Source organism: Tachysurus fulvidraco, chromosome 2 (genome assembly GCF_022655615.1).
Source record: "Tachysurus fulvidraco isolate hzauxx_2018 chromosome 2, HZAU_PFXX_2.0, whole genome shotgun sequence".
NCBI classification, from domain to species: Eukaryota; Metazoa; Chordata; class Actinopteri; order Siluriformes; family Bagridae; genus Tachysurus; species Tachysurus fulvidraco.
The window spans coordinates 32,060,553-32,087,025 of NC_062519.1; the positions used below are offsets into that span (position 1 = coordinate 32,060,553).

At 37.0% G+C, this 26,473-nt stretch overlaps 3 protein-coding genes across 3 annotated transcripts; 2 read left to right on the plus strand and 1 right to left on the minus strand.

Moving 5' to 3' along the window:
• Nucleotides 1-4,293: 4,293 nt before the first annotated feature.
• Nucleotides 4,294-7,611, minus strand: kng1 (kininogen 1). The gene is made up of 7 exons (XM_047810614.1): nt 7,252-7,611; nt 7,035-7,151; nt 6,895-6,964; nt 5,902-6,077; nt 5,265-5,375; nt 4,967-5,062; nt 4,294-4,751 (listed from the first exon to the last, which is right to left on the minus strand). The coding sequence occupies exons 1-7, from the start codon at nt 7,447-7,449 to the stop codon at nt 4,434-4,436; spliced, it is 1,086 nt and encodes a 361-aa protein (XP_047666570.1). The 5' UTR covers nt 7,450-7,611; the 3' UTR covers nt 4,294-4,433.
• A 3,959-nt stretch (nt 7,612-11,570) lies between these two features.
• Nucleotides 11,571-16,598, plus strand: LOC113650393 (lysosome-associated membrane glycoprotein 3). Its single transcript, XM_027158742.2, has 6 exons — nt 11,571-11,727; nt 13,163-13,377; nt 14,166-14,285; nt 15,033-15,105; nt 15,360-15,530; nt 16,022-16,598. Exons 1-6 carry the CDS (start codon nt 11,667-11,669, stop codon nt 16,159-16,161), a joined length of 780 nt encoding a protein of 259 aa, XP_027014543.1. The 5' UTR covers nt 11,571-11,666; the 3' UTR covers nt 16,162-16,598.
• Nucleotides 16,599-16,873: 275 nt separating this feature from the next.
• Nucleotides 16,874-26,362, plus strand: mccc1 (methylcrotonyl-CoA carboxylase subunit). Its single transcript, XM_027158538.2, has 19 exons — nt 16,874-17,179; nt 17,706-17,749; nt 18,217-18,350; nt 18,581-18,676; nt 19,217-19,338; nt 19,432-19,579; nt 19,867-19,988; nt 20,112-20,223; nt 20,733-20,814; nt 21,116-21,243; nt 22,042-22,225; nt 22,482-22,591; nt 22,842-23,058; nt 24,194-24,280; nt 24,590-24,639; nt 24,845-24,982; nt 25,198-25,305; nt 25,628-25,699; nt 25,793-26,362. The coding sequence occupies exons 1-19, from the start codon at nt 17,124-17,126 to the stop codon at nt 25,919-25,921; spliced, it is 2,139 nt and encodes a 712-aa protein (XP_027014339.1). The 5' UTR covers nt 16,874-17,123; the 3' UTR covers nt 25,922-26,362.
• Nucleotides 26,363-26,473: the final 111 nt, after the last annotated feature.

The following is a 26,473-nucleotide window of genomic DNA, read 5'->3' on the forward strand; positions in this document are numbered from 1 at the left end:
GTGCTGGGTCCGACCAGAGGACTTCGTCCAAGTCACATGCAATGTTGTCCCTTCCTAGCAACGGGGAAGAACCCTCTCGTGTGCCGGATCCAGCCTTGACAACACTCCACACCTATGTCATCACAGGCCAATTCCATTGCCTGTAAAAGATTTACCCTTGTATATGGGTTACAGTCATAGACCTTCCATCGCCACGCAGAGAAAAACTCTTCTATTGTGTTGAGGAAAGGGCGGTATGGTGGAACGCAAACATTCAAGAATCGCTGGTTGATGTTGAACCACTCATGTATTCTGACAAGACAGGGAAAGCTGACATTGTCCCAAACCACAACATAGACAGGATGCACTGCCTGCTGATGATCCTGCTGCTCACGTTCAAACAAAACATCCCGAAGACCACCCAGAAATGTAAGAAGAAGGTCAGTGTCATATGGCCCCAGGTTTGCATGATGGCGGAGAACCCCCCCATTGCTTATGGTTGCACATAGGGTGACATTACCCCTACGCTGGCCAGGGACTTCCACAATGGCACGTTGGCCAAATATGTTCCAGCCTCTCCTTCTCCTCTTCGCCAGATTGAACCCTGCTTCATCTACAAAAATATGTTCATGGGGCCTTTCCATGGAATCCATTTCAAACACCCTCTATATATACAGTTTTTTTGGATTGCTTGTGCACGATTTTCAAAACAGGGCCCGTGTTTTCAAAACACTACACATAATTAGCACAACCACACACACAATTAGCAAAACACTACAGATCCCTTGCATAATTAAACACTCTTGTAAAAACTATACACTTCTGTTTAAAAACCACACTTGGTTACCATATGAAACACACACATTTCACATTACTATACTCTGTTTGCACGAGTTACACTCTGCTGTGATAAACCTAAAACACTTTTAGCACTTCTACTTCCCTATGATTAGAGTAGGCTACCATCAATAAAGTACAAATATAATGCAAATTCACCAAACACTACACAAGACCAATGTTGCAGACTGAAGAAACTCATTTATTTGTCAACACGTCCAAAAGGTTCACATGTGCTGTAAGTTTACTGTAAAAAATACAAAAAAAAACTAGACATTGTCTCTTCACCTAGCTGGATCTGGCCAGAGAATTTCATCAACATCACAGGCAATGTTGTCATTAGCAAGACACCTTGGAAAGAAACGTCGTGAATGACGAATCCATCCTTGCATTGCTGCTACCTCCATCTGGTCACAGGCCTCCTCCATGGCTTGGATGAGGGGTACCTCAGCCTGGAGACGGAGATCATATACCTTCCACCGACTCCATTCTGTGTAATGGCTGCACAGAGTGTTATAGTATATTACCCCCACGTTGCCCTGGGACATTGACTATAGCCCTGAGGCCAATGATGTTTCTTCCCCTCCTTCGTGTTCTCGTATTTTCCATTCGAAATGTTATCACACTTGCCACTATGTATCGGCTTAGATTTGGCTGTACTCGCAGTCCAGCCTCCCTCAGCATCAGGCCATGGTTGACAACGTGGTCAACAAGTGTTGCGCGGATCTCATTTGTCAGATTCGGTCCTCTTTGTGCACCTTCTTGTCTTCCTCTTCCTCTACCTCTACCTCTACCTCTACCTCCAGCATGGCCTCCATCTCTTCCTCTTCCTCTGTTGATTCCTCCTCTGTTGATTCCTCTTCCTCCCCTTCCTTCTCCTCCTTCTCGTTCTCCTCGTTCTCCTCCTCGTATTACTCTTTCTCTGACTCTTTACATTGTGCTTGAAGACCTATGAACTCACCTGCTGCTTTTTATATTCAATTCAAGTTCAATTCAATTCAAGTTTAATTGTATAGCGCTTTTTACAATAGAAATTGTCTCAAAGCAGCTTTACAGAACATAAACATAGAGCAGAAGGTAAACATATATTATAGTGATTATACACCTGATTGGTGTGTCTACAATTAAGCAAACAAGTGTTTGCACACCTGATGACTGTGTTGACCCGACTGGTTGGACGGTGCAGTAATTTGACAGTCAGTGCTTTGGTATTGCATGGAAGTGACTTCATGATAGATTTTTGTGTGTAATAATATGTTAATTGTGTTTAGTGTTTTGCAAATCACTGTGTGTAGAGTTTTGCAACAAGTGTGAGGTTGACAATGTGTGAGGTTGTGCAAATATGGGCTGATGTTTTGCCTCTTGAGTGTAAGGCTTTGCTAATAGTGTACTACTTTTAATTTTAGTGTGTAAGCAATCCAAAAAAAACTGTAAAAGAGATAAATAAATAGTTTTGTAAGTGTTACAGAAAGACATACTTTTGCAAACGTGTATGTATATGAACAATATATGTATGAATAGGAAGTGTATACTCTGAACTGGCTTATATTCTAGACAACTGATTTGATCACATCGTTAGAAACAAGTGTGAACAATTTTGAGTTGTTGTGTATAAACGATGACAGCTGTGTTGTAGTTGTGTTTAACTTTTGCCACATGTATTTACCATTTTGCAACACAGTGCAAAATGTGTTTTAGTGAGTAAGAAAGTGTTTAGAGTTTTGCAAAAAGAGTGGATGAGATTTGCAAACAGTGTCTTAACTACCTGAACTTGTTTAAGGTTTTGCCTACAAAGTGACTGATTCGACAAATGGGTTTAGGCCACTGAGCATTGGGTTCAGAGAATGGGGTTTAGCGTTTTAGCAATTGTGAAATACTGTAATTCAATTCAAATTCATTTGTATAGTGCATTTAACAATGGACATTGTCTCAATGCAGATTTTCAGAACAAAAGAAACATAATACAAAAGTTTAATATTATACAAAGATTAATATAATACAAAAATTCAACTAATTCAACTAAATACGAAATTGCTCTACCACCTTTAGTAGATTTTGATATTCTGGAACAACCAGATGTCATGAGTTTTGTTAGACAATTGTTTAGATACGTGGGAGCTACAGTAAACCATCTAGAACCTTGTACTGTACGTAAGTAGCAGCAGTTTGTAATCAATTCTAAACTTAACAGGTAGCCAATGTAGAGATGATAAAATTGGGGTGAAATGATCGTATATTTTTGTCCTGATATGAATTCTGGCAGCTGTATTTTGGACTGACTGAAGCCTATTTATTGAAGATGCAGGACAACCACCTAGTAAAGCATTACAATAGTCCAGTCTGGAGGACATGAATGTGTGAACTAGCTTCTCAGCATCAGATACAGACAGGATGTTTCTTAGCTCGGCAATATTTCTAAGATGGAAGAAGGCTGTTTTTGTAATATGGGCTATATGATTTTCAAAAGACAAGTTGCTGTCTAATATAACACCCAAGTCTTTCACTGTGGAGCTAGTACTGTAGTTACAGTACTTCCTCTAAATGGAAGTTGAATTGTGAGAGCTTCTGTGTACTGGTTTTTGGACCTATAAGTAATATTTGTCTTATCAGAATTTAACAACAGAAAATTAAAGGTCATTCTATCTTTTACATCTTTAACACATTCTGTTAACCTGGACAATTTAGATATTTCATCAGGCTATAAGATATATAACTGGGTATCGTCAGCATAACAATGGAAGCTAATCCCATGCCATCTAATGATGTTTCCCAATGGAAGCATGTATATTGAGAAAAGCAGAGGTCCTAAATCTGATTCTTGATGGACCCCATAATTAACTGGCAACAAACTGGAGGATTCTCCATCTGAATCTACAAAATGGTATCGATCAGACTTGTAGGATCTAAACCAACTTAATGCCTGTCCCAGGATACCTATTTAACATTGTAAGCGATCTAGGAGAATGTTGTGATCTATAATGTCGAATTCAGCACTAAGATTAAGTAGAACTAATAGTGACGTGCAGTGAAGAATCTCATAAAGTCCTTACTTCTGAACTGTGAAGGAATTGTGTTTTCAGATATCAGATTTTTTTTAAATCTAGGTACTGTGTTAAATAAGAACCTGGGATTTTTTTGGGGTATTTTCTATGAATTTGCTCAGGTACTCAACCCTAGCAGCTTTTAGAGCCTGTCTATAGCTAGACATACTGTCCTTGTACACAATTCTTAAAACCTCTAGTTTACTTTTTCTAGACTTTTGCTTAGAGTTACAGGTTGTTCTCTTGAGGGCCTGAATATGACTATTATACCATGCAATACGTGCGAGTCATTACAGCATAGTCAGGAAGACTTAAAGAATCCCAGGAACATCAAATTAAAAAAAAAAATATTTCGAACACATGCAAATTTTTTATATAATCACAAAACAGTCTTAAAGTCTGTTGATTTGATGATTTAAAAAATAAACAAGTCAAATTAAAGGTGTGTATTTTCCTCTTTATTTAGATAGAATAATTCACTCTACATCACTGTAAAATTGTATATGGAAATGACAGCAATACTTTGTTCAAAATTTGATAAAAGATGCATTCGACTGTAGATTCTATGGATGTTGGTTATTTATCAATTAACTCAAACGGCTTCTCATGGATCTCAGGACGAGGACGAGGTGGAGGATTAGCTCTGACATGAAAAACTTTCCATGGGTTGCTGGGACAGTTAAAGGAAGTGCTATTATCAATCCTGAGTGCCTCATCTATGGACAGAGAGGGCTTATGCTCTGTAGTTGGGTTTTGGCTTTCTGAAAGAGTGACACTAAGTGTTTTGCTCTCCTGAGATTCTTCAGATGAATCCTTTTTGTTAGGTTTGACCTCAAAGTCATGAATGTTCCTTAGTGGACTCCAACCTGCAGGACGTTTGCGAATTGAAAGGTTCTGAAATAAACATTTTGAGAAACAAAAAATTAGGTTTTTAATTTTAAAAATGATAAAACATTTAAACTGAAATCTCCTGAAGTGTAGTATTCTACTGAAGTGTAGTATTCTCCTAAAAGGTGTGTCATTTGCAAACAAGTTGGCTCAGTATGCGGGAACAAAACCCCACAGACACTAATAAAATTATTCCACAAAAGCGGATTGTCTCATCTCACCGTTTGTAAAGGTCCAGAGTCACAATTTATGGAAATGCCAGGGAGCTCATGCCTCCATGGGGCCACATCCACAGTCGAGTTGCAGTTGATGAATGTCTTAATAATGAAACAGTTGAATATGAATATATCAATAAGGTTAAAAATAATTGATCAAAAATAGCCCAAAGTACTGTATTTTATTAAAATTAAAATTTGTGCAAACAGTGCTACTATAGTCTATAGTGGAGTCTATAGTGTATTAGAAAAGTTAATCAAATGTGATTCACAATGGACAGAGAAGGTTTGTTGTGAGTCTCACCGGTTCTGTAGGGTCTGGGTGACACTCGTCAGTGATGTACTTAAAGTCTTCTTTACTGCAGTTACTTTTCTGCATGTCAAACTGGAGCCGATATCTGAATCCGGCTATCACCTACACATGGAAACACACACACACACACACACACACACACACACACACACACACACACACACACACACACACACACACACACACACACACACACACAAGGTCACATCCAATAATAGGGGATTTCTATTTATAAATTAATAAATTAATTTCATCAACATTAATACGTTTTATTGATTTGTTTAGGAGTAATGACTGCTAAACTACATTTACAGTAATGACTACTGACTACAATCTACTAATGATTACATAATGATAATAATAATAATAATAATAATAATAATAATAATAATAATAATAATAATATTTGTTTTTAATAGTCAATATATAATTCATTTATTTGCTTACATTTTTCACATTAAACACTTAGTATCATTAATATCATCTTCTTATTTGTATTTCTGTTATTTAATTTTAGTATTAACTTATTACTGCTCAATACTGCTACTAAATAATATATATTCAGGTACATACATACATAGTGTGTTTGAGTACACTAACTATCTGTGGTGTGCTTAAATAGACTTGCCTGTCTTGTGGCCCAGGCGACAGAGTTGAGGAGGAAATGATGCGTGTGGCCGCTCACTACATTGGCATTGGAAAGGGAATAACTCAGAGACTCTTTAAGGTCATTACTGTTCACTCTGATACTCTCAGGACAGCCCAGACATGGAGGCCGTGGCTCTGCAACAAGTGGGGGCTCCACTGAGGAGAGCAAAATACACATTGCTACTAAATCTGCAATTCTGATTGGTCATAAGATACATTTTCTATAAAAGCAGCTTTGACAGTAGTGAAGCAGCAATTCACAAATCACACCAAGGCTGATAGAACTCTGCATTGCACCATCACACTGTTGACTTTTTTTTAAACACATTTGTACTAATAATTAATGTGGCAAAGGCTTAAAAAATGTATAACTGTTGATATGGTGAAGTTTTCTGTAAGGAATTTTTATTTAACTGTATTATTTTAAATAATGGGAATGTGTGTCATTTCTCTTATCACTAGGTATCTAAAATGACATGATGGATTCTGGCTAATTTTTGGCTACCAAATAACTTGCTGAAGTGATGAAGTGAATGTTTTGTACATGATTGAGTCAGTTCTTATAGTCAGCTCTTTCAGGTGAACTTTGAGCACCGACTTGTTTATATTAGCAATTTTGTAACTGTTGGATTCAACTGTTGAATTGTTGAACCAGATCTAAGCCAAATGACTCCATGATTCAGTGAAAAGAACCAGGATTTTCATCTGGACTACAAAGAGTAATGAATCAAACTTTATTTATTTAATAAGGATGCATTATCTTGTCTTCATTGGATGCTGAATGTAATGTAATCTTGTTTAAACTTGTTCATTTATTTACTAAAGAGACAAAACATTTTGCATATAAATATAGAATCGAGTTAAATTTCTAGGAATTGTTCTGAGAAAGTAAAATAATTGCAGGGATGCCTGCTGTGCCACCTAGTGGCATCAGTGTCTAAAGATAAAGAGATAAGGGTTAATCTATACCCACCTGAACAGTGATGTGATAAGATCTCTTGAGTTTCTTTCAGCAGGAGTCTTGCATGACAATGTCTGAGCAACTAGAAACATAGAAATTAGATAAACAAATAATCAGATGAAGCCATATTACAACTTGTTCCTAACTTGTACCTTTGAGGAATCTTGAAGGTAGTCACATTCCTGCCAGGTTTTGTCTTCTCCTGCTGTGCAGTTGGATTCCCTTGCTGTAAAATGTACTGAGAGAAAATTGCCTGATTCATTCTGGGACTGGGATGAAAAAAATAAAAGGAATCCATGATGAAATATTGCTTGGATTGAATTCAATTCAAAAAACTATATAGTAAGACTTTATATCTTCAAAGCCTACCTGTGCAGCCTCAAGGATCTGATACAGAGCCAGCTGGTTTCCTTCAGTTAATCCTTTATTATGTGCTGAAAGAACCAAATCCACGTCACGGTAGACATTTAAATCATCACACTGAAGCCTGGTCTCCTGGGCCGCATGTGATCCAGAGCAGAAAAGCCATGATAAGGCCAAAATCACCCAAATGCTGTGTCCTTGCATTATTCCAAAGTCTTGTGCATGCCTGACTACCCTGTGGCTAAAGAGTCTCAGTTACCTAAAATAACCCACACGCTGTCACTGCACTGATTATCTGATGATACACACTCTGGGGTTGTAATGCAAATGCTGGGGTTGTCTGCTGGGGTTGTAATGCAAATGTTTACTCTCTTGTAAGCCTGTCCCTCTGCCCACACATCTCTCTAAAATCAATAATTTCTTTTGGGTTCAGAGTGCTCTCTCTCTCTCTCTCTCTCTCTCTCTCTCTCTCTCTCTCTCTCTCTCTCTCTCTCTCTCTCTCTCTCTCTCTCTCTCACACACACACACACACACACACACACACACACACACACACACACACACACACACACACACACACACATCAAAATGTGCAACTAGACTAAAGCTTTTAAAGGTGCAGATTTAAAACATTTTAAAGACCTGCAATAATCCTATTATTTTAAAGACACACAAGGTAAAGTGTGATTGAAAATATTGTCATACAGTACAATGGATTTCTGCGTCAGCTATAAACGGTTAAAATGACAATAAAAGCTACTTGAATTGACTTGACTTGACTTGATTTTGCATTGTTTTAACCAATTGGTAAATTGTGTATTTACCAAAATACCTTTTGTTTCATTGATTTATTGATTTTTAATTTTTATAATTAATAGCACTTTTATATGAAAAATGTTTTGTTTCTCGTCTACCTCTGCTCAATATAGTCTATTCACTTAGTTATTACAACGAAATCATGTAGTTAAAAAAGAGAAAACATCTCATCTTGTAACATTGATTGCTATTCGTTTGTAATGTCTAACTATCAGCATTCCTCCACAGTATTTTCTGAGAATAAAGACATGTACGCTTCACAGTTATGGACTCATATTTCTGTGTACATGAGTATTTCTTGATATGATGCCGCTGTCTGAGTGTGATATGTGCTAGTATTACTCTAACCTGTTCATCCCATTTATTTCTGAACAAAAAAATGACTCATGTACATTGTGTGTCCACTTCATATTGCCCCCACACACATGATGTTTACAGGCTAAACTTTGAGTCATAGATCAGAGTTCAGGATTGGGAGAATTTCAACATTCAACAGACTTCAGTATTTATTTTTTTTGACAAAGCTTGGCCATCAAAACTTCAATGATAGTGATATGGACTAAATTTCTAGAAATAATCAATTTCTGTTTATGCAAACTATTATTATTTATTGTGTTATTTGTAATAATAATAATAATAATAATAATAAAATCTTAAACCATGTCCATGTTCCTAATATAGTTTAGGACTTATTGCCATTTGTAATCACAAAAAGAACAAACTCTAGTTAAATGTTGAAACAGTATGAATAGGGTGTCAATACTTTTCTTTCCTACTGTAGGCTTGTATATAGCAGTATCACTAATAAAAGAATCCACCTCCTCAGGTTAGAACGTGAAACTGTAGTAGTGGTAAGTCAGAGTTTGCTGAACCAATTCAATCAATTCAAGGAACTGAATGTCAAAGACATTTTCGCATTTTGAATATCAAACCTCCAAATCGCAATTGTAAAGTTTTGAAGTTTTTTGGCTTTGCTGTACTGATCAGACTCAGTACAAGCCAGAGACATTAACAAACATGACACTGTATCTTGTAATCTTCTAAATTGCTGGTCAGTTTCCTGTTTTTTGCCTCCTAACACAGTCGAAAACAGTCTGATTGTGAACGATTCAGAAGTCAAATATCCCTGAACTATAGCAGAAACCTGTTAACAGTACAGATGATAATGAAGTTCCACTGTCTGTCTCTTTCTCTGTCTGTCTGTAAAATGTATCAGCTCAAACGGATGATTCATTTACGAGTCAAACATCTTTAATACGTACAATTAATGCTATTGTACAAAACTTTATTACAATTACAATTAAAAATACAATTTAAGAGGAAGATAAAGATTTTGAGGGAATTTGGGAAATTTTGTTTCTGCATGCGAACTACAGACAAAAAAGGTTTAAGCGAATCAACTACATTTTGGTTGATTGTAGAAATCATAAAACTAGGCCTTTAAAACGTGATCTTGACTTATTTATTTTTTTGTCTTATACATGTGTTGTTTACTCTTTCCTTTACCAATGTCCATATTTTGTCTGTTTGTTTTTTTCCATAAATGATGGTTGTATATGTGACTGTGAAATTGAATTTACTTGTGAACAAAACTGTTTTTTGATCTTTTTCTTACAGCTCATTCTGCTGCTGTGTGGTTGTTTGAGTCATGAGACACCAGTTAAACACGTCTCACTTCAAACTCGGTGGTGAGTTTCAGCAGCTGCCGTTCAGCTTTTTTTCTTCCTGAAGACTTTGGAAGAGTAAACAAAGTTTTCAGAATGCACAGTTGCATCAGCCACATAGACAAACTCCAGCAGTGTGTAATTAAGGATAATACACTTTGACCTCCTCTACCTTTGACCCCTGAGCTAAAATGCTCTGCTGCTTTGCTTCTCAGAAGGTCTTATATAAAAACACCCATTCTGAGTAGATATTGAAAAATATTAATCAGAATTCACGATATGAGTGTGTATTAGAGATGGTGAAGCAGTGCTCAGCTGTCTGATAAAACCCAAAATAAAAAAGCTGTACACAAAAACAGCAACAAATCTTCATTTATTAAGGAGAATAAAATTGGTTTAAAAAAATGCAAACCAGAGCTCTTTTTTGTTTGACTGTTATTTTTAAGTATTTATCTGTGTCTATCTGATCTATCTCTCCATCTGTATCTGTCATTCTTTCTCTGTGACTCTGTCCGTCTTTGTCCATTTGTCTCTGTTTGGTTGTCCATCTTTCTGTCTTTACACAATATCAGTAACCCTAACAGATCTTGCCAGGCTGTCTGTCTATCTATTTGTCTGTCTGGCTGTCTGTCTGTCTGTCAGGATATAGGAGTAATCATGTTAGACCACATGCAGTAACAAAAGTAAGATTCTACACTGCAAAAATGACTTCAAACAGTGAACACATGTTAATGATGAAAATATAAACTGAACAACATTATATTAATAGGTTTTGACTCTTTAGATAGTCTGTCTGTCTGTCTGTCTGTCCGTCTGTCTGTCGGTCTGTCTGTCTCTCTTTCTGTTATATAGAAAACAAAAGAACATTTTAAGGAAGTGAATGTTTCTGGGAAGCGTATCTAAAGATGAGGTGATGTAACAGTAAGCAGTGTGTGTTGTGTGTAAGCTTTTAGTAGTTTCTGTCATTTAATGAGAACAGTGACAATGTTGAGTGGGCTGTGTGACCTGGACAGTGTTGAGTGTAATATCGCCCCCCTATGTGACAACACATAGCCAGCATTTACTGATGAATTGAGGAAGACTGAGTTAAAGGCGATGGGTTGGCACTCCGTCCAGGGTGTATCCTGCCTTGATGCCCGATGACGCCTGAGATAGGCACAGGCTCCCCGTGACCCGAGGTAGTTCGGAAAAGCGGTAGAAAATGAGTGAGTGAGAGTGTCAGTTAAAGGCAGTGTGACTAAACAGTTGATCGCAATGATGATACACTGTGTAACAAGCATAACTTTACAAATTAGAATAAGAAAAAGGTTTGGTGATTATCTTCACATTTTGTATTGTCTTTCTTTAATCGTGCTCCTTGTTGTCATTCTCAGTTCTTTTTGTTACAGATAGGGAAATTAATATCTTATTAATCCGCTTTCACTTTGAGCACTTTTTCAAAACAGTCAAGTTCATAGCTCAATTAATGTCCATAAAAGTTACATCCTTTTAACAAACATATATCTGTCTGTCCCGCAATCTGTTGTTCTCTGTCTGTGTGTCTGTGTGTTATTTGTCTCTAGGTCTGACTCTATCTATCTATCTATCTATCTATCTATCTATCTATCTATCTATCTATCTATCTATCTATCTATCTATCTATCTATCTATCTATCTATCTATCTATCTATCTATCTATCTATCTATCTGTTTAGGATAATCACAAATAAATATACAATCTAGGACACATTTCCATGGTGGCAAGTGCATAATTAAAGGGAATACACCTTTTACACAATAGTGGCAAATAAAATTACTCAATTGTACGCATACTTCAGACTGAGCTGTACAGGAAGAGACCTCCTACTGCTATAACATGACATCCCTTCCCCACAAAACAACGATGCACATTTAAACACAATACACACACTTAACAGAGACAGAGCAGTTTCATTTCTCAAGATGACTAATTCACAACGATATACCATGTACTTTTTCATCCTCCCTGCTCTGCTGTTTGTAGGTGAGTTTAGGTTTTCTTTTCTCTACATGCTGTGAGTTTTACAGAGGCCAATAAACTAAACATTAAAGGTTTAAAAGCAATGCAATTTATATAATAGATGAATAATAGGCTTTACTGATAGTGTGCATGTCTCAAGCTTTTTTTCTGTATTAGTGGTTTCTTTTGTAAATCAGCATCTTAGTATTAGGTCAAGGTGAACCTTAAAGGGTGTGACCACTTGTCCAGGTGTGAAGCTATGAATATGAATAAATGTCAGTTATACAGATTAGAGTAATATAGGTTAAATATTGGTCAATGTTAATTGACATTTCTTTATAGATTTGATAAAAATATGTGTAGGCTATACACTGTATAATCAGAATCATAAATAACACTATACTATACAAGATAATACAGACTATACAAGACAATGCAGATGTGATACAACAGACATTATGAGTATTAAATATGAATACAGAATATATGACTGATCAGTTATGTACATAAAGTGTGGGAAGTGCATGGTGCAAATAACAATGTTGTGCAGTTGTACAAAAAGCAAATGTTATGCTTGTTGTACAATATATAGCAGCAGTAGTGTGTGTGACATATACAGATGATGTGATGACTGACAGTTCAGGATAATGCAGTACTTATAGATATGAAGCAGTGAATATAATTATGGTGAGTTGTTAATCTCCTTATGTATAATGACATTAAAATTGCAGTCAATGACTTTTAAGGTGTAACTTCAATCAAAACTTTTTATGTGAAAGCTTAATTCCTGATGAGCCAAACGCTCATATCGTGAGCACAGATGATATCTCTTGAATGGATGATGATGCTGACAAAAACACATAGACTTGTTTGACTCTAACTGATTCTGTCTGCATTTATCTATCTCAAGGGCTGAAGAGAAGAATTCTGATAACTTGGTCTGTTGATTGTAGATCGTAATGGGACACAGGCACACTTTGTTAGAAAGAGCTGATATGGGAGACTCCTTCATTAAATGTTAAATAAATGTCATTGTACAATAAAATATCACCATATCTGGTTATGTGGATGGTGCATCATACAAATCCCTGGGACTGAGCTGTTACTATGATAACATTAAGACATTAACGTGCATTAAAATAAAAATGATAATATAATCACCTTTTGAAATGCTGGCCTTTTATCTTGGCTCACTGTGAGCTATTCAAATGTCAAACAACCAAAAGTACCAAAATAATTTGAAAGCAAACAAAAAATCTCTAAAACATGTGAACCATCAGGTAAAAGGAGAGAACTTGTTGTATTAAACATTTTACTATTTATTTTTCAGCCAACAATATACCAGCTTTCATTACACCTTTGGTTTTTGGTGAATAAGATAATGATTATCTTTTTCATAAGTGAGGAAGTAAACACCATCATGATCTGTGTGTTTAGTTTGTGGTTCTGTAACCCACAGGAAGCAGCATGCCATCGGAAGTTGAAAGCTCTTTGCTCTCTGAGGACTTTGTGAACCAAGTGAAGGATGTCAATGCTCTGCGCAACATGTCCAAGAAACCAAGCCTCCAACCCAAAGAGAGCACACCACCGATAGAAACATACATCATGAGGAAAGGAGGCCAAGTGTGTGCGATGGCCAGGCTTGGTGTGGAGTTTGTGGTAAAAGAGAAAGAGGTAGTGTTAACAAAGTTTCAGCGCTTTTTTCTGTTTAACTGCACATTGTGGTCAAAAACACAGTTGGTCATGTCCCACTATGAGAGCTGTGAAAAACACACACACACACACACACACACACACACACACACACACACACACACACACACACACACACACACACACACACACACACACACACACACATCAGCTTATGCAACAGTTTTAGACATTGCTGCACTTGCTGACCTGGTACCATTAAGACAACTTAATGTGCCTGTAATATCTAGGGTTTGAACTGAAAGTATATGTAAGGATTAGTTTAGGTTAGAAATTTTTACACTCAATACACTTTAGAATCTAAACACTCCAAAGAAAGAAAGAGGTTTGGGCATTATAATGTGCAGATGTGTGCATTAGGATATTTTGAAATCATCTCAATCCCACCTCTTCACCAGTCTCCCCTCACTCTTGAAGGAATCCTGAGCAATCCTGTTTGAGCAATTCTTCAGCAGAAGTTGTGCCCAGTCTCACCTACTTCTATAATAATTCCAATCCATTTTGCTTTTCCCAGGAATTCCACACATCCACACACAAAGAGCTTCTGGCCGATATCACTAAAAATATAAAATGTAAAACTGTACATTTTGGCTTGTGTGATGTGTGTTTAAAGCTCACTGTAACTGTGTGTAGAATTACAGTCTGTAAGTGTGCTTGTAAAATATTTACAATTAACCTGTAAATTAATATGTGATACAGACTGATTTATGCATTCAATTTACATAAATATTTTTCTTTTAATTCTCTAGAAAACGTTGTATTTCAACATTGAGCCCAAATTCACAAGGACGACCGGATACTGTGCTGACCAGAAAGCAATCCTCTCTCTTGAATTTGATGGAGGGAACCTAGAATTTACTTTCATAAAGGTTATAAGCTGTGGCTGAATTTAAGTGCTGTTTATTATGTTTTGAAGCAGAACTTCATGTAATGAGCATATGTATGATTTTCCAGGGGAAGTTCCAGTGACAGATCATGAGCAGGTCACTTTAGGTCATTTTACAGTATTTCATGTATATCAGATCAATTTGAAAATTCGAACAATTTATTTTGTATAAAAGAATGAAACATTACATTTTTGTTTAATGTTACTGAGAAACCACACAATATAACTGACGTTTTTGTAGTTGGAAACTGATGTTGGGTGAAGATGCATTATTCCAGCCTGAGGTTGAATATCATTGTTCTTTCTGTAAGGAGATGTTTATTTAACATGTATGGAAGCAGATGCTAAATCAGCTATTTAAAGCTTAGAGGTTTTCCAACACAGGAAAGTTTTTAAGCTGCAATTTTTTGTATTAACTCCAAGAGAGAGAAAACTGATGAGGGAATATCTTTTTAAAGGTACCTTACAGTGAGATATTATAAAGATACCATGCTGTGTCCATAAGTGAGAACATATATTTTTTAAAGAAATCATTCAAAAATTGCTGTGATATAAGAGGAATATAATATTTATGAATGTTAGAACAAAATAATTAGTACTAGTTAGCATCATACCGCATCACAGCACATCACTGTTGATTATTTGTCTATAACAGGTACTTGCGTACTTCTTACTGTACATTGCTATTTTGGATTTCTATTAACACTTGATGTTTTTCCTTCACCTGCAGAATGGTGATCTGTCCTATGTGAGCAGGCTGAGAGCGGTGCTGGAGCCTGAGCCTTTCTGTAAACAATGCAAAAGTAAAGTTTTAACACGTAGCATTCAAAACAAAAGTTTTGTCTTATTTTAATGTTTCTGTATTTTATGTTATTATTATTGAGATGATGTTCCAGTCAGTTTGATCTAAAAGTAAAAAGATCATTAATATTGCTTGGTGTTTGTAGGGCTTTTTTTGGGCCCCATTTTTATTAGAATAATTCTTGCGGATAATAACATATGAAATTAAATATAAAGACACTTTTCACAACACAACTGCCATGCCTCTCTCCCACAGGTCAAAGCTACCCTGGCATATTGGACCATGAGAAGCTCTTTAAGACCACCAAGGGCAAGAGCTTCAAGTGCCAGTCAAAGACTTCCCTGAAAATGGCTGAAAACCTGACGATTAAACTAATCCCTCTGCAGATTCAAGCTTTTGACCTTCCCATGAACAATTTTGGAAAAGGTGCTTATATTTTAAACATTGCACATATTCATTTGCGTTGCTGTGTAATAAAAAAAGTTAGAAGTATTTTTGAATAAACCAGGACAGCATGTATAAATGTTATAACAGAGACTGTGGTTTTCAGAGATTAAAATGACCAGTTTTATATTTGGCTGTTTACAAATCTGGATTATTTGAAACTTTTATGACAGAAACCTAAACAGCACTACCAGCAGTCTTAATAAAATAAAAATAACAATAAGAAGAAGTGAAAAAACTTGCAGCTGAATTTCTAGATCACACTGCAGGTTCACACACCATATCAATGACAGTTGTGTTTAAGGTGTTAAATAGTCACAAGTGCGTTAAAAAACTTGTGGGATCATTCTATTATTTTTTATTTTTTTGAAAAGCACACCAAATAGATATGAGGGATGAATCAATGGGTACTGATGAGAATGATGATATACATTGATCAGCCTGAAATCTGACTAAACTTATTATTATTGCAGAGACAGAGTGCTGGGCCGACTACACCAAAAGGATCATGCCCATTGTGGTGGGTGCTGTAGTCGCAGGAATAATCCTCATTGCCATTCTGGTGTATGTGCTCAAGCGTGAACGCCGTGGTCATGGCTATGACCAACTCTAAGTGTCAACATCATTAAAAAAAAAAAAACCTCAATTAACAACACTGTTTTACACCATAAAACAGCCTGATAAGACACCCAGCACGATTACACACTCAGAATGTTCAGCATCTATCAGCCATCATATGCTAAAATACATATATACTATAAAAAAATGTTTACAAATTTTACATTTACATTTACATTTACAGCATTTGGCAGACGCCCTTATCCAGAGCGATGTACATAAGTGCTTAAATCTCTAACATTGAATACATTAATGCTGGTTCACTAGGTTACATACTTAAGATACCATGAGTTTAAAACATTTGTTCAAAGTGACAATGAAAAAGTGTGAAAGTTTTTTTTTTTTTTCACCATTCAGAAAGCTACATATGAGTCTTTATGTATTGTCTGTGTGGATGTAGGACTCAATAAAATAAAATACAGAGGAATTGTATAACGTTGTGTCTTCTTTTAATTTCAATTTTTTTTATTTAAACAATTTACATTTTACAAGTATACATTTTTTAATCGCTTATTACACGTGTAGTGTACTAGCAATAAACGTATGGAGCTTGTTATACCCTATGAAGTACTCTTTTATAATAATAATAATAATAATAATAATAATAATAATAATAATAATAATAATAATAATAATAATAATAATAATAATAATAATCAACACGCCTTCATCATCCTCCACTGTGATTGGTTAACGGGACTACGCCACTACGGGTCGCCGTCAGGGTCAATCCGTACACCCTGCTAGCTAGCTAGCTAGCATTTTGCTATAAGCTGTATATATTTATAAGCTTTTTAAAGGTATTTGCTAAAGATAAATATTTGAATAAGGTATAAAGTAAGACTGCCATGTATTAGGTAGTATAATATAATTTATTGTATCAGTTTGGAAGATTTTAGACTTCTGTTAGCTTAGCTACATTAGCCTAGCTAGCCGGTGTTTGTTCAGTTAATAATAATGGCTGCTGCTGTCCTGCTAGTAGGAGTCAACCGGGCTGTGAGAGTTCAGCTACAGTAAGTTATTTTAACTACATATATGTGTGATTTAAATATATGGTGCATATTTAATGCTGCGTGTTACCCTTCGCTTGGTTATTCAATTGTAAGGCGCAAATGCTAATAGACAACAAAACACATCTTAGCTAACTGTCAAGCAGAATGACATTAGCCTAAAAAAAGTCATGTGCAACTTTATTTGCTTTAACTGATCTCACATAGACCTGTATATGTTAGTAGATTGAAGAAATTGTGTGTCTAAGGAGATATTTAGTTTAAATAATCTGATGATCTAAAGCTAAATTCAGCACTGTGACGTCACTTTCAGCCAAGGTTAAGATTAGGGACAGAAACTGTTCGGTTGAAAACTGGATTGTAGTTTTATTACTGACTTTTATCTGATGCTCTAAATATTTGAGTCTCTTTGACTGTCTAAGACTCAAGTGTCCTTGACTGTTAACTCTGAAAAGGCTGTTTGTTGACTAAATATGACTGATTGTTTGAAACATGAAAGTGCTGACCTTTAGTCTCCTCTTTTCTGTAGGAAGCTGATATGGACCAGAGGAGCAGTCAGACATGCATCTGTGGGTAAGTTGGATAAGATTCATGTTTTGTCCAGCACGCACTCACATGCCTGATTTCAGTGTTAAATCAACTCACCACCCTTATTTCTATGGCACACTGTAGATGAAACTAAATTAAACTTAAATTAAAATTAAAATTGTACAAACAGTACTCACATATTGTATGTATGGTGTAACAGGAAAATAATAAATAAAAAGTAAAAGAAAATGCAATTTGTATGAATTGTTATGCACCTGTGCTGAAAGGATTGCTGCGTCTCTAATAATTTTTTTTATTATTTTTTTTTTTATTATTGTTTTAGTTGTATAGACCTGAACCCAGATTGTTAAAACCTTCAATGCTGTTATGTGACAAAGAATCATGAATTGTTTGATTTATGGGTCTTAATTGATGTTTGTGAATTAAAGGGAATCAAAAAGTTGAACTTGTTGGTATGTTATAACAGTCCGATCATAATTTTGTGTTTGCAGGGAGGATAGAGAAAGTCCTCATCGCTAACCGAGGCGAGATAGCATGCAGAGTGATGCGCACTGCAAAAAAGATGGGTGTTCGTTCTGTGGCTGTGTATAGTGATGCTGACAAACACTCCATGCATGTGGCAATGGTGAGAAAATCACACGTTAGGACTTCCTCTTTAGAAACCTGCAAGTCCAAGTGTCAGCATTTTCTTAAAATTTGGTAGAGTGCAAAAGTATTTTATAGCAGAAAAGTTTCAGTGTTTTTATGCATTTCTCTTATTTGACTGTGTTGGAAATGCTATGCAGCGATAGGTGTAAATTAAATGTACTGCTGAATAGAAATGTAATCTTTATCAGTGTAATCTTTAAATTGCAGGCAGATGAAGCATACCACATTGGAGCAGCACCAGCACAACAGAGTTATTTATGCATGGAGAAAGTCTTAGAAGTTGCAAAAAAATCCTCTGCACAGGTACAACCACACTCACTCAGTCACTCAGTCACTCAGTCACTCAGTCACTCAGTCACTCAGTCACTCAGTCACTCAGTCACAGACTCGCTCGCTCGCTCGCTCGCTCACTCACTCACTCACTCACTCACTCACTCACTCACTCACTCACTCACTCACTCACTCACTCACTCACTCACTCTCTGTCTGTCTGTCTCTCTCTCTCTCTCTCTTTGACATGGTACATATTTAGTGCTGTAAGTACAGATAAAGCTGCTTTTATTTTTGTTTTACTACAGAAAAGCAATTGGCCATGATATGCACACCCCTACCTCTTCTACCTCTTTCACTCTGCCTCATAAATTGACCTTTTTATGGCCTAACTGGAGTGAACCTATGAGATGACTTCAGTTAGTTTTCACCAAAATCCCTCACTATATCCAATAAGAAACTATATAATATTTTCTTTTAAACCAGATAGTTTTGACCGACTTTTTTAACTGTTGGCATGCATGATGTGTGTGTGTGTGTATATATAATGAAGTTGCTGTGTTTGTGGTAAAGGCTGTCCACCCCGGATATGGCTTTCTGTCTGAGAACACGGAGTTTGCTGAACTCTGCAAACAGGAGGGCATCATCTTCATCGGGCCTCCCTCATCAGCGATTCGCGATATGGGCATCAAGAGGTGACTCTTCATGCCTTTGTTATTGTTCATTTATTAATCTGCTTTTAAAGCCAGAGTAATTAAACAGCTTTGTTTTGCTTTGTTTTTTCTCAGTACATCCAAGCACATAATGTCTGCTGCGGGTGTTCCCATCATTGAGGGTTACCATGGAGAGGACCAATCAGATGAGAAGCTTCAAGCTGAAGCAGCCAGGATTGGTTATCCTGTTATGATCAAAGCTGTACGAGGTGGAGGTGGGAAGGTGAGAGAAAATTCTTACTAACAAAATTCCCACTAAACCCTGTTATTGAGACATGAATTGTTTATGCATTATTGTTTTGTTTACTAGATAAAAAATGGTGGTAAAATTTAACCTTGTATTAGCAAATAATAAATTCAACAGATCAGAACAGATCAGATAATTGATGTCTGGGGGGAAATGGAAGTATGCTGTCGAAGCACAAGGAAGATCTGTGATTAGTCAAGATTTTGTTATGTATATGTTAATTATGTTTAGCCTGACTGGCTTGAGTGTGTTGTATTGTGCAGGGAATGCGTATTGCTCGCTCCGAAGCAGAGTTTCATGAGCAGCTGGAATCTGCCAGAAGAGAAGCTCTCAAATCATTCAATGATGACGTCATGCTGGTGGAAAAGTTTGTGGACAACCCCAGGTAACTGGTCCAACACTGTTCACAAAACAGACTGGAAGATATTGTTACCTTTCAGATGTTTCAGCAGCTTCATTCTTGGTGTATGTGGGAAGACATTTGCTGTAAGTTTTTGTGGGTGTTTAGGCATGTGGAAGTGCAGGTGTTTGGGGATCAACATGGTAATGCTGTGTACCTGTTTGAGAGAGACTGCAGTGTGCAGAGGAGACACCAGAAGATCATAGAAGAAGCACCAGGGGTAAATATTGATGCCATTTATTTATATTAGGCAACAGAAATACATTCTTCACAATAAACAGATAATATACAGAGATGATTTCTGTCTCAGGTAGAAAAGCAATAATACTTGAGGAACATTGGACAGTGAATAGTAAACACACCACTGTTTTTTTTTTCTTTTGTCATTTAATCCGTTCAGTAAAGAACAATTGGCAGGTTTTTAAATTATTTTTATTATTAAATGCTGACTTTAGAAATTAAAATAAAATTGCACTGCGTTTTCCTTTTATCAGGGGATTGCAGTCAAGCTACACTGAAATGCAATCTCTGCCCAATCACAGCCCTAATCTGCACTTCAGTGATTATGATCAGAGATGCTTTGATATGGGAATGCCTTTTATAGTGGATTATATTTCTTTCATTTCCTCCACAGTGACACTTATTACTAAAATGTGATAAGGCTGCTTTTGTGACTTAAACTACTGTGTGTGTCTGTCTGTGTGTGTCTGTGTGTGTGTGTGTGTGCAGCCTGGTATTAGTCCTGAAGTGAGGCGTAAACTAGGAGAAGCCGCAGTCCGGGCAGCTAAAGCAGTAAACTATGTGGGCGCAGGTAAAACACTCAATTCAGTAGTACCAATGCTGCATTTATCTTCATTTCAGTTCTGAAAGATGTTTATTAAAGAGACCTCAAAACTGCCCTTTTAGACCCTAGTGTCTTTGATCTGATTGTGTAAAATTCATCATAACACAATAAAATGTGATCAAATTCTTCTTTTTCTGTAGTGCAAAAACATTTTCCCACTTTACCATTACAATTTTTTTTAACCATGAAAAAAAAATCAGAGCCTGGTTTAGAGTTGCAGGTGGACTTAAATATAATCCAATCAGTGTGTATGTGTGCACACCTACAGGAACTGTGGAGTTCATCATGGACCCTCAGCACAATTTCTACTTCATGGAGATGAACACCCGTTTGCAGGTGGAGCATCCTGTGTCTGAGATGATCACTGGAACAGACCTGGTGGAGTGGCAGCTTAGGGTGAGTCTGATCATGTCACCAAACACTATTTAGTAATCACACTGAACTGAGAGCTGTGCAGGTGGGTGTGGTCTAATATTCTAATGAGCACGATTGCTTTTTAGCTGTCTGTTGGAGACTCTGTCTGCTACAGCACAGGCAACGAGAATGTAGAGTCAGACTCCATGTAAAGATCATGTGGTTACAGAGTAGCTACAATCATCGGGTAAGCAGAGTGAAAGAAATCTGATGTATCAAGAGAAATCTAATCTATTGAGAAATATCTTTTAGTAGCAAGAGAAATCAGAAATATAAGACTGAAGAAAAGCTGCTGTTGAGGGAGAAACGTAGATACACTCAAAGCAAGATAAAGTTGAAGAAGCAAAAGCAAGCTGATGTAAATGAGAGAACGTAGTGAGAGAAATCGTATGTAGCAGAGAAAACTGATGGAGGAGAATGGAGATGAAGACAGCAAGAGAAAGCCAATGTAGGTTGAGGAAGGTGACGTGACAGGACAAGGCTCGTGTGAAGACTAACCCTAACCTAGGAAGAGAATTCTAACATATCAGAGAACACTCATGTAGACAAGAAAGCTGACGTAAAAGATAAATACAATAGAATAAACATCGATTTCTCTCATCACTATTTTATGAGAGAAAGCTAAGACTGAATCTGATAAAGTCATTTTGTAATCATTAATTTCTTGGTGCTACAGTTCTTCCTTTGGAAAGTACGGAAAAAAGTTACTCTGGTCATGAATTCTGTGTTTAACATAGCATGCTGATTTCTCTAACATTATGTGGGTGGTTTGTGTGACAGGTGGCTGCTGGAGAGAAACTTCCTCTCTCTCAGGATGAGATTGAGCTGCGAGGTCACTCGTTTGAGGCCCGAATCTATGCTGAAGACCCCAATAACGACTTCATGCCTGGAGCTGGACCCCTGCTGCACCTTTCCACACCACAGGAGGAGACGCACACACGAATCGAGACTGGAGTACGACAAGGTCAGCATGATATATGTATAGCTCATTTTTTTGTTAGCAGCTTACATTTTCAGTGTACACACAGGACATCTTAACATTTATTTCATGATCGTTACCTTGCAGACACACAGACAAACACATAGGTACATAGTTTTGTAGAGTTGAATGTTGTTTATCTGCCCAGTATGTATTGTTGCAAACCCTTAACAACATGTTGATAAAAATCCCTCTGTACTGGGTTATATTTGATTTTCTTGATTTGCTGTGTGTGTGTTAGGAGATGAGGTTTCAGCTCATTATGACCCCATGATTGCTAAGCTGGTTGTTTGGGGAGAGGATCGCTCAGCTGCTCTGAAGAAACTACGCTACTGCTTACGGCATTACAATGTAAGACCCTAGTGGACAATATCACTCATTACATCATGTTACTTAACTTTCAGTAGACTATTCTGTATCACTTTCAGGTTTTTGGAATCCTGCATCAGTGTATATCAGTTTAGATTACATGTGTGTCTTCATCCTGTGCTTTTGTATAAATATATTGTTTAAGAATATTTATTGTATAACAGGTATTGTAGAAATGACCTCCAGTATCTTATTTTTTTTTATCCATGATTTTAACCCTTTCTGTCCTCAGATTGTGGGTCTCAATACCAACATTGATTTCCTGTTAAGTCTTTCGGGTCATGCAGAGTTCGAGGCGGGAAATGTTCACACCAGCTTCATCCAGCAGCACTACGATGAGCTGTTTCCCAAACCGACTGCACCGGGAGGAGATGTAGTGTGTCAGGCTGCTCTTGGGCTTCTGCTACAGGAGAGACAAAACACACAGGAGTTTCTGTGCAAGTCACATGGTTAGAACACACACACACACACACACACACACACACACACACACACACACACACACACACACACACACACACACACAATACAGGCTTGCTACAAAATGTCCAGCTAAACAGAAATATTGCATTAAGTCTAACCATGTTTATAATACTTTGGTTTAATTTTAATTATTAAACATTTACAAAATAAACTTTCATTAAATATATTTTTTGGAACACTAAACGATTAATGGTTTAGACTTTCCTTTGCCCTCTAAACAGCCAATCTCTCAGTGGCATGAATTTCACAATTGCTGCAGATTTCTGAGGTGCACTTGTGTGTGTATCTCCTGTTCCACCACATCCTTAAGGTGATCTACTGGATTCTGATCCAGTGACTAACAACTGTATTGTTCATGGAACCAGTTTGAGATGACTTTTGTAGCAATTTCAGGCCATTGGAATTTGTGGTCCTAAAATGTGTCAAGAAAAAATTCCCCACACCATCACACACCTCCTCTACTTGGACTGTTAACACCTAAAGCAGGTGGGTCCATGGATTCATGCTGGTGGTACCATTGTCTGACCCTGTGTGCTTCAGCAGAAAACAAGAATCATCAGTCCAGGCTGTTTTTCCACTCTTGATCTGTTCAGTTTTGTTGAGTCTGTCCTCAATATATATTTACCTCAATATAGCTTTCTGTTCTTTCTGAAGGAACTGGAACCTTACTTAACCTTCCCTACTGGCACTAACCAATCATGTAACAGTTCAAATAACTGGGATTACATTTTTGCCCATTTTGGCTGAAGCTACTGGACCGTATCTGCGTAATTTTATGCACTTTTATGTGCTCCCTATTTGCTTAATACAGTTAATTAACATTTATTTTACAATTTTAATGATTCACAACAAAAAGCACAATATTTCATAAAAAAATCTTTTGACCTACTTTTATCATGATCTCAATATTATAACACATACTGCCCAGGCCTGGTTAGCAGCAGCACCTAATGTCTGTAGATTTTAGTCATGCAGGATGACCTTAATAATGAAATTGAGAGGAGATATGTCAGCAACAGTTAAAGCAACAAACAAAAAAATAATTTAGAGGTATTTAACAGATTTAAAAAGTAAGGAGTTAATAACAGGTCTCTTTTTCAGACGTCTTTTCTCCATTTGGCTCGAGTACTGGGAGCCGGCTCAACGTGCTCTACTGCAGGAACCTGACACTACAGCTGGGGGAAAACAGTGAGTGTTACCCTGTACACACATGCACACACACACACACTTTTCTATATCTTAAAGTTCGTGCTGGTGTTTTCTTCTTCTTATTGAGTGAGAAAATTTCACTTTCTCTAATTATGCCTGCATGATGGATTTGCCCCATACTGATGAAACACTCTGGATTCTGTCCACATGTCCAGAGCAGGAAATTGAATAGCCTCCTGAAATAGCTTCATCGCCTGCATTATACATGATCTCTAATGGACTGTCGATCACACAGACAACAATCTGAGCTGGGAAAAATCTTTCTAAGTGATTGTGTGTGTTTTGCAGAAGTTGCAGTAGCTGTGACCTACAATCCTGACGGGACATACAGCATGGAGGTACACACACACACACACACACAAATAACAGCACTGTAAAACACAATAATAAGTAACACTGACATGAATGTGCTCATTCTAATACACCTCCAGGGCCAGCAGCATGCATACATATTTTGTATTATAAAATTGATTGATCTTTCCTCAGCCTATCTAATTGATTCTTGTTGAATAAAATGTGTGTGTGTGTGTGTGTGTGTTTTAGACTGGTTGCCAGGTGTTCCAGGTGTCAGGTGAACTTCAGAAAGTGGGCGGAGCCACATACCTGCACTGCTGTGTTAATGGAGTTCTGTCACGACCCAAACTCGTCATACAGGACAACATGGTTCATCTCTTCTCCATGGTGAGGTTTGTTTTATAAAAGAATATAGATTTTAATAAAGCATCTCCAGCAGCTGAGGTTCACCCACTTTAATACATCTCTAACGCTGCTCACATAAATTGACCCAATCAGCCAGAAGTGGATCAGCTGCAGCACAGTGAATAAAAAATACCAGGTGAAAAGCATGGATGTACATTGGATTGTCACATTATTCTTGTCTGTTCCTGGGTCTGTAGGAAGGCAGTGTGGAGGTGAAAGTGCCGGTACCCAAATTCTTGGCAGGTGTGAGTTCTTCTGGGGCACAAGGTGGCGCTGTAGCACCCATGACTGGAACTATAGAGAAGGTATATTTTTAAGCCTTATGTCCTGTTTTTTTCTTTTGTCATCAGCAGGAAATAGCTTGTTCAGTGAATGTTACACAGCATTAAATGTAACTAAAAATGGATAAAAGTATGATGTCATTAATCATATAAACATAACACTGGTTAGAGTAAATTGATGAACTTCACTGTGGTAATAGTAACTCCACACACATCACACCACCTTGTTGATTCTTTTCTTTTCAGCACCACACTGGTTATTTTTTTCCTTTAATATTTTATATATGGGATATATATATATATATTGTGATGTGGGCTGTTTTTTAAATTATATCTGTACCTGCAGGTCCTTGTGAAGGTTGGTGATGCTGTACAGAAGGGAGATCCACTAGTGGTGATGATTGCGATGAAGATGGAAGTAAGTGGAAGACGTTTCCTTAGAAACTGAAAATCATGTATTTTTGTTAGTTTATTTTTTTTTATAATTTATTGTACTATCTTGTGTTTGCAGCACACGATCAGAGCTCCTAAAGCAGGGGTCATTAAGAAGGTCCTGTTTAAAGAAGGTTCACAGGCTAATCGTCACGCAGCCCTGGTGGAAATGGAGGAGGAGGAACAGGAAGAAACGGGACAATCTTGAACAGAGAGCGAGCGCTTTACTGCTAAACTTGACACATGCAGTCATCAGTGCAACTCAATTTCTTCAGTGCTGTAAAGTGACCTAATATCTGTGTTTGTTTAATTAACTCCCATAAAGTAGTGTTACTGTTAGTTACTGTTCACTCAGAGATCATGATTTTGTAATAATTTAACTTATAATAAGTTCAACACTAATGGTTACGAGCTGGTGGAGACCTCTGCCAAAAAAAAAACCTCTATCATCTGCACAAACATTTTGTTCATAGATGTAAGTTTTTTCTTTGTGTTTTTCACCTGGGAGCTATCATTTTATAGCTTTTCTCTTCCCTTATCTTTTGTTGCTATTCCCCCAAACAACAAATCCCCTCATACAATAAGTGTAGTAACTAGTTAGTATTTCATTTTCTCTCCCTTTTCTAAATAATAAAAATATTTTATTGCACCTTAGTCGTGGTCAATCCTAACAGAATACAGTCATGGAGTCAGTCATCAGGACTTGTTCTGAAGGGAGGCAGCTGTAATGGTTGTTAATTCAAACACAGATGATGGAGAT